Source organism: Nyctibius grandis, chromosome 9 (assembly GCF_013368605.1).
Source record: "Nyctibius grandis isolate bNycGra1 chromosome 9, bNycGra1.pri, whole genome shotgun sequence".
Taxonomy (NCBI): domain Eukaryota; kingdom Metazoa; phylum Chordata; class Aves; order Nyctibiiformes; family Nyctibiidae; genus Nyctibius; species Nyctibius grandis.
In genome coordinates, this window is record NC_090666.1 from 13,195,859 (window position 1) to 13,204,831 (window position 8,973).

The 8,973-nt window shown below is 48.1% G+C and overlaps 1 protein-coding gene across 1 annotated transcript; it reads left to right on the plus strand.

Moving 5' to 3' along the window:
* Positions 1–2,863: 2,863 nt before the first annotated feature.
* IFT70B (intraflagellar transport 70B) lies at positions 2,864–5,339 on the plus strand. Its single transcript, XM_068408054.1, has one exon. It carries the CDS (start codon positions 2,870–2,872, stop codon positions 4,877–4,879), a length of 2,010 nt encoding a protein of 669 aa, XP_068264155.1. The 5' UTR covers positions 2,864–2,869; the 3' UTR covers positions 4,880–5,339.
* The last annotated feature ends 3,634 nt before the right edge of the window (positions 5,340–8,973 follow it).

An 8,973-nucleotide genomic window follows, 5' to 3' on the forward strand; every position in this document is an offset into this window, starting at 1 on the left:
CCCAATTTCTGCTTCCCTCCTGGGAGACGCACAGAGCAGACAGGCTTTGGTGGAAGAGCTCTGGAGGGGCTCGTACGTACAGCCTCCTGGATTAGAGCCCTCCCCTGCAACATGACACTGTGACCCCGCCAGAAAACCAAACTCTGTTCAAGGCGAGAAGTACCTGGGGTAGAGGCTCTCCTGTGGCTCAGACAGAAGGGTTTCCCAGCTCCTAAGAACAAGTTGTCCAAGAGGTGTCTTTGGCCATAGTCTGAGTAGTCAAATCAGACAATTTCCCCTGAAAGTGTCCCATCATTTTGCCTTTCTCCCAGCCTGGGACCTACAGGCAGAACAGAACAGCTTCAACAGAACATGATCGAGATGTAGATGGCTGCTTCTGTCAGGACACGGTTTTGCTCCTGCTCCGAAGCAGAATCGCACTTACAAGGAAGGTCAGGCAGCAGTAGCCCACAAAAAGTTGACATGGGATGCCTCATGTTGCAATTAGACACTGAACTCCCCATGGAGCTCTGTCACAGCCAGTCTCTACTATCTGCAGGGCCAGGGAACTTGCTGAGAAGATCATGAGTATGTTTTGTGCCCTGCAGAAAATAGCCCCAGAGTAGAGGAGCATGTTTCATTTTAGCTCAGGTATTCCTTCAGATGGTGTCCTCGGTACAGCAGCTGCGTTTTTCAGGACTAGCGAGCTTACTAATTGCTCCTCCTTAGAGTGCACTGCAATCTCGTAACGTGCCTGTAGTTATCAATAAAGCCAATACTAGTACTCACAAACTATTTTTGAAAACTGCAACCAGCAGTGCCTAACGTCATTTGTAATATTTAGATGAATTAATCCTAGTGGAAAAATAGGAGTGTTTCAGTCTACAGGCCAAATATTTTTTTTCCCTTCATAAAATTAAAACAATTTTAGTTAGTGATAGATAGTTTACGCATCGAGTGAAATTTTAGAACAGGTTTATTTCAAGCTTATGTAAAACATATGAACAGACACTTCCAATGCTTAGAGTGTTCTGGGCAAGAAAAAGTAGAGCAAGCAGGTTTTTTATTAGCTTTGTCAAAGAAAGGGAAGATTTTTAAGAGTAAAATCATGTGAATGGTTTCCAACATAACAATGAAGTGGGAGGTATAAAACAGCTGAAATGAGAGACTCAAGATATCCATCACTTGAGTGTGCCAGTATTGGAACACATACTGTATATTGCTTGTTACCTTTTCTTTCTTGGATTACCTTGTATTTAATTACCAATCGATAAGCATGTTGGCCACTGCGCCTTACAGTTGTGTAGGGAATACTATTATGAGCTCTGAACCATTGCCTATGGGAAACAACTGACACATGCACAGAAATACCGTGTGTATGTTCTAATGCAAGTGGATCCTACAGACTTTCAAAATGTGTAACTTAAAGACTTCTGCATCCTTTTCCTTTTTGCATTGTAAGACCATTACCCTCGTTGTTTTGCTTTAGTAGATCAAACAGTGCTGGTTCAGCTTTTTAAAGCATGTTTTTGAAATTAACGACTTGGTTTTATTGGTCTCTCAAAAAAAATAATAAATCATTTTAACGGTTTGCTGTGATTTTAAAATTATTTTTCTTTGAAAATACCTTGATGGGATGAATCAGAGCTGTATCTATCGATTACTGAATCACCAAATAGAAGAGCATGAAAACATGTGCAACTGAGTGGCCCAGATGTGATTTTTGAAACATGACCTTGCAGCACTCATTCCTAGGAGCAAACCTGACTTCGCTGGGCACACTTGGCATTAGTCTGGCATGATCACAAACCAAACCTGGCTGGCAACTCTAACAGAGCTATTCACACGTACAGAAATTACACATATTACACAGCCTGTAATACCAGACATACTGTTATCCCTCCGAAGAACAATTATGTTGTTGAAATAATTACAGAGAAGTGGCATATCATTCCTTTTTTTAAAGCCACAGGAAAGCCAGCAGGTGGAGCTAAGGTACAAACATCCTTCCTTCCATCAGCTGTAACAAACTTCGGATCTTGATAGGCTGTGAAGGGGATGTTTCATGTTCAAAAAGCCCAAGACACCAATAAAATACCGGCCTGTGTTCCAGGACTGCGTGTTTAGCTTAGGGCCTGCTTTTATTCTACCACTTACTGCTTAAGAGAACTTAGAACTTAAAATTCTATTACATAAGCTTTAGAAATAAATTAAAGGAGTTGAAAAAATCAATGAACTCATTTCACTCTTTATTCTTCCCAGCTGCCTAAGTTACTGAAACAGGGCAAACATTCAGGCCTAGGCCGTGTTTTCAGGAGCAGCGGCCTGTTTGAGCTGATTTGGAATCGTCGCTCAACGGCCCGTTTCACTACTCGGGAGATAAAAGCACGAACAGGAACAGAAAACGTCAGGCCAGCACTGAGGATGCGGTTCCTTTCTCGGGCACCAGCTCCCATTTACACCCCAGCAGCCGGAGAAAACAGCACACACCGGCTGCCGCCGCCCCCTCCCTCCGGCACCCGCGCTCGGCTCTTCAGCGCCCGCCTAGGCCCAGCGCGGGGGCCGCCGCAGACCGCCGGAGAAGCGGGAGGCAGGAGCGCGCAGCACGGGGGCCAGTGCCCCCACCCGGCCCCCGCAGGCAGGCGGCGGGGCCGCCCGCTCACCGACGCCTCCGCGCCGCGCACTCAGCTCCCGGCGTGCCCCGCGCCCAGCCGCCCGTCGCGCCGCGCGCTGCGTGACCACGCTCGCAGCAGCCGCTGCCGCTTCCGGGTGAGCGGCCGCCCGCCGCGCCCTTGGCCGCACGCACGGGCAGCACTTCCGCGAGGGCGAGGGCGTTGCCATGGCAGCGGCGGGGCCCGGCTTCCGGTTCCGCTGCGGCGAGGCCGTTGCCATGGCAGCGGCGATGGAGGCCGCGCCGGTGCCCGACGGGCAGTACACGGCCGTTATCTACGGGCTGGTCGGCGCCGGGCGGTGGGGGGAGGCGGTGTCGCTGCTGAGCCGCGAGTTGCAGAAGAGCTGCCGCTCCCGGGGCGGCCTCTCCCTGCTGGGCTACTGCCACTACCAGCTGCAGGACTTCGCGGCGGCGGCCGAGTGCTACGAGCAGCTGGTGGGGCTGCACCCCGAGCTGGACGCGTACCGCCTGCACCAGGCGCAGGCCCTCTACAAGGCCGGGCTCTACGCCGAGGCCCTGCGGGCCGCCAGCCCGCTGCTGGACATCCCCGCCTACCAGGGCCGGGCCCTGCGCCTCCAGGCGGCCATCCACTACGCCCAGGGCGGCCTCCCGGCAGCCAAGAGCCTGGTGGAGGAGGCGCTCGCTGCCGCTGCGGACGGCGGCCCCGGAGCAGCCGAAGACCCCTCCGAGCGGGCTGAGGCCGAGATCAACCTGGGCTGCCTGCTGTACCAGCAGGGGCGGCACGAAGAAGCCAGCGGCAAGTTTGTCGGCGCGATGCAAGTGTTGGGTTACAGCCCTGAGCTGTCCTACAACACGGCGCTGTGCTGCTACGCGGCCAAGCAGTATGCCCCTGCCCTCAAACACATCTCCGATATCATAGAGCGTGGCATCCACCAGCACCCAGAGCTCGGCGTGGGCATGACCACTGAGGGCATCGATGTCCGCAGCGTCGGCAACACTCTGCTCCTGCACCGCACGGCCCTCGTGGAGGCCTTCAACCTCAAGGCGGCCATTGAGTACCAACTGCGCAACCTGAAAGCGGCCCAAGAGGCGCTCACAGATATGCCACCGAGGGCTGAAGAGGAGCTGGATCCAGTCACGCTGCACAACCAAGCACTAATGAACATGGACAGCCAGCCCACTGAAGGGTTTGAGAAACTGCAATTTCTTCTGCTGCAGAACCCCTGTCCACCAGAAACTTTTGGAAACTTGCTACTCCTCTATTGCAAGCATCAGTACTACGACCTGGCAGCTGATGTGCTGGCAGAGAATGCCCATCTGACCTACAAACTGCTCACACCTTACTTGTACAACTTCTTGGATGCCATTATCACTTGTCAAACTGCCCCTGAGGAGGCTTTCCACAAGCTAGATGATTCAGCAGGGACACTGACCGAGCAGCTGAGAAAGGTCAGAAAGCAGGTACAGGAAGCTAGGCAAAATTGGGATGATGAAGCTGTAAAAAAGGCAGTTAATGAGTATGATGAGACTCTGGATAAATATGTGCCTGTCCTGATGGCCCAGGCAAAGATCTACTGGGACATGAAGAACTACGCAATGGTAGAAAAGATTTTCCGCAAATCGGTAGAGTTCTGTAACGAGCACGAGGTATGGAAGCTCAATGTGGCTCACGTGCTCTTCATGCAGAACAAGTATAAAGAGGCTATTAGCTTCTATGAGCCAATAGTTAAAAAGCACTACGACAACATTCTCCACGTCAGTGCCATTGTGTTAGCTAACCTCTGCGTTTCCTACATCCTGACAAGCCAGAACGAAGACGCAGAGGAACTGATGAGGAAGATCGAGAAGGGAGAAGAGCAGCTGTCCTATGATAATCCTGATAAAAATACCTACCATCTTTGCATTGTCAATCTGGTCATTGGTACCCTCTACTGTGTGAAGGGAAACTATGAGTTCGGTATTTCGAGGGTCATTAAAAGCCTGGAGCCATATAACAAAAAACTGAGCACTGATACATGGTACTATGCCAAACGGTGTTTCCTGTCCTTGCTAGAGAACATGTCCAAGCACATGATCATGCTACGTGACAGCGTTATTGAAGAGTGCATTCAGTTTCTGAAGCAGTGTGAACTGTATGGAAGAAACATCCCCGCTGTCATTGAGCAGCCCCTTGAAGAGAAGAGGATGCACAGTGGGAAAAACACAGTTACCTGCGAAGCCAGGCTTTTGAGGGCGCTGATGTACAAGATCACTGGGTGGACTGCATAAGTGGTGTTTCCATACGAGCGGAACTTTGTGTCTGTTTTTTCCTTATGCTTGTGAGGTGACACTCACCCTGGTAGTTCATAATGGTGTGGGTTTTTGCTGATTGCTTACCTTTAAAGGTTTTGTCTTGTATTTTAGCAACATTCAGTGAAAAATAGAATATTTGCATTAAATTAACATGCACTGAATAACTAGGGGCATTAGCAGGAATCTGTCATGTTAAATACACCTTAAGATGTGTTGACCAAGAATTTCATTACAGAAATATCATAGAGTTTTCACTTATAAAATACTTTATCCTTCTGAAATTTTGACCAAGTTTCTTTTCATTGGTTGACAGCTGAATATAGTTCGTTATCCTTCTCTTCTAGCACAGAAACTGAAGAAACAGAGTTGTTTAATTCTCCAGTTTGTGTGTCAAGCGTTTCTTTCATCTGCTTTTTCCAAGGTATTTGTAATATGTTACAGACTATGTTGATAGTATATTTAAACACAAAAAATGGCTTTATAATAAAAAATCGGTCCTACAGACATTAACATTGCCTTCTGCTAGCTCAGTAATAATGCACAGGTATTCTGGCAAATTGTATACCGAATACAGGGACCAGGAATATATTCCAAGATGGATATATTAGAATGGCACCTCAGTTTAGGTCTACCCTTGCAGTAAAGTTCATTGTGACTGGACGTAACTGGCTTCAGAGACACTGCCCAGTGCTGCCCCTCGGCTTCTGCGACCCCCCGAGTTCCTGCGCCATCTGGGCGGCAGCCGTTGCCCTGCAGACCTGTTTGGTAGTAAATGATTACCTGATAACGCAGTCCTCCATTTGCAGCCTGGCCTGCCCCTTTAATCCAAATACCATCCTTAGAATATACCGGTCTCTGGTAAGAGACTTTGTGAATGTGAAATTATATTATCTTCCATATTTCTCAAAAAAGCATGTAACTTCCATTTCATGTGAGGCTTACAACTTCTACCCTTAGATGGAAGAAATCTGCTTCTCAGTTTCCTCCTTGTGTTACTGTTCCTGCATCTCTTAATGCCTCTCTGAAACCCTGTTTATTTGCTTAATTCCTTTACTTGGCATCCCCATCGTGCTGGCATCAGACAGTGTATTTTCTTGACAGTCTTCCCATACCCTTTCAACCATATTACATGTTCCACAGCGAAGTGAGACCAAAATACCTTCCAGTGTTTTTATGCAGTCTGGTTCTGTGCCCCATGACTGCAATCCTTTTTGAGTATTCTGCCTGCTGAAGCAATACGTGACCTGAAGTTTTTGAGTAACGAGTAAGCTTTAACTCGTTTGCTTACCTTTGATACTGCCTCCCTGAAGAGCTGGCACGGGGGAATTTTGGAATCAGGCTGCATATCCCTCAAAATCCAGACTCAATGCTGTGGTTTACCTAGAAAGAAAGAGGATAGTGTTTTTGAAAGTTGCTCTATTAAACAGCAACAGGATACTTAGTCCTTCCAGAGAGCTAGTGCTTATAGGGACTGAACAGGCCTGCAACCATTTCAACATATACAAAGTCAACTCAGCTTATCTACTGGGAGAGAAACCTGTCAGGGCTGAGCATGTCCTCTGTAGTAAAGGAAACAGCTATGGGTTAGGTAATGTTACAGTTTACCCAAAACTTCCTATAATAGTAAAGTAAAATCAAATTTAACAGAGCTGTCTCCAGTGTCAAAAATGGGAAAATATTCTAGAGAGCAGGCAGGAGATGCAGCAAGGTGTCCTAGAGAGGCCTCCATAGCTCATTACCAGTCCATAAAGCCCCTGATTATGGTGATATTAAATATTTCCCACAAGTGCTTCCCCACGAGGAGGAGACCTGTGATTTCAAATCTTGTTCACCTCCATGAAGCACAGCGGCAGGCTGTGTGTTTCTAATTTACAGTGGAATTGTATTATATATTGTGCAGCATAAACAGCATGACCTTTAAAAAAAAAGTTTTTAAAAGTCACGCCACATTACGGTGTCTGAAGTGCAGTAATGGGCAATGACTTAGGGAACATCAGTCCTTTATTTAGTATTCATTGTGTGTATTCTGTAAAAGTCAGTGGACATTTAAAAAAAAAAACCCCTTCACTTTGCAGGTTTGTGCCTGTGCAAACGTTGCATGCCCTCTAATGGAGAGCAATTTAGAGACTTTTCCATGGCTGACCCTGCGGTGGTGTTCACATGCTCTAGCGGTTTCCGTACAACCGGTGCGTGACATTCATCAGGGCGCTGCAGCCAGGATTAGCCTCACGAAGCGCTTCATCTCTTTCTCGCCTTCCGTGACCACACAGGGGTCCACCGCAAAAAAGCAGACGTGACGGGGTGGGCCGGCTCTGGCACGCGCTCCCCGATCCTGCCAGCGGCCAGGGAAGGCACAGGCCCTCGGCCGCAGGGTGGGAAGGGAGAACAGCCACGCTCCCTATGGAAAAAAAGTCCCCATACAAGGACATGACGTGGCTGTTTCAGAAAATACAGCTAGAGGGCAGTCAGCATGTCTGGAATTTGCTTCATCCTGTTGCAAACAGATCAGACATACAAAAAACCCCACTGGAAAACCCCGGGGGAAATGTCAATAGCAGCATTTTCCTAGTTCTTCCCTTTTCCTTCTGTTTTTACCTGCTTTTCCTCCCAGAGTACACTCCACACCTGGACAACCCAAGGTGTCTGAGCAGGTTGGATGGTGCTGAACACCATGACCCCAAAGTGGAGAGGCCTCTGCTGCTGAGAGGTGGAAGTGGCAGAGCCGAGATACAACAGAAGGAAACCTGGAACAGGCGCTTTCTCCTCTGCTGCATCAATAGATGCTTCTACATGGGGTCTCCTCCCTGTCCCAGCAGTATTTTCGACCCTGTCCACCACAGCCTCTTCCTCAGCAACAGCCACCCAACCTTCCCGGCATGCTGGGGCAGGCGCCCCAGCACCCATTTTGTCTTAGAGAGCTCAGGCCCATAGGTATCGGGTCCTGGGGTCATGTGGGTGTCGTCTTTTGCCATGTAAGTGTATGGCTTCCTCCGTTGGCAAGCATGCATTTATAGCATCTCCAACTGCAAAGCACTTTGGACATGAAAAATATACAGATGTTACAACCAGCATTATAACCATCTTTATACCGCATTTAATGTTATCACTATGTGGCTTACACACAAAATACATTTTTAAAGGAAAGCATATACATTTTTATTTGGTGAAAAGGGAGGACACCAAATAATGGTTTATGCTCCTTAGAAATATAGTAAAATCCACCTAAATGAACACTCTAAGCCAGCACAGTTCTTTTGTTCACAAGCAAAAATCACTGTTTTCTTAAAAGAATGCAAACAGAAAACACTACCGAGAAAGAGCTGATATCCCAGGGAGATGTGGAGGGCAAACAGCTGCAGATAAGCACGGATTCCTGATCAAGAGCCTCTGCTTTTTTTGGTAGGAGCAAGGAGAAAGAAGCCCTCAGCCCTCTGTCATTGCAGCAGTATCTGAAAGATGAGCAGCACAAGATGCCTCCCACGCACACCACCGCTGTACCAAGGCTGATCTCCAGGATTTTATTTGAACTAATGGTCTCTTCTGCACCCTGTCCTTACAGCGCATCTTGTGAGATGTTCTTGTCCTCAAACCTTACAAGGGCTTGCCGCTCATGTTGCAGGTGACAAGCTGTATTGTACTGCAGCGGGCAGATCTTTTTTCCCCAATTACCCTTGCAATAATTACAGCTCACACTGCATGAGCAAAGGCCTTGAACTGCCATTCTGTCAGCAGCCTGCCTGCACGGGCGGGTGGAGTAGGGGAGGCATGAAGGGCCTGAGATGTGATTTACTTAATGCCCCACCTTGAATCCCCTTGGTGTTCAAATCTCTGTAGTTAATCAAATGTCTGCTGACAGAGGTAGTGGATGCTGGGGACACTTGTGATCAGCTCTGTAGCCAGAGCTGATCAAAAAATGTCAGTAGTGGCTGACTTTATGGTAAGACAGATATAAAAGATGAGACAAAAGAGTCGTCATCTTGTACAATTCTGGGAGGAGTGTGATTAGAGTCTTCCTTGTGGAAGTCAGGATGTTTCTACTGGGTAATCAAGCCCTGTTAGAAGATGGACAA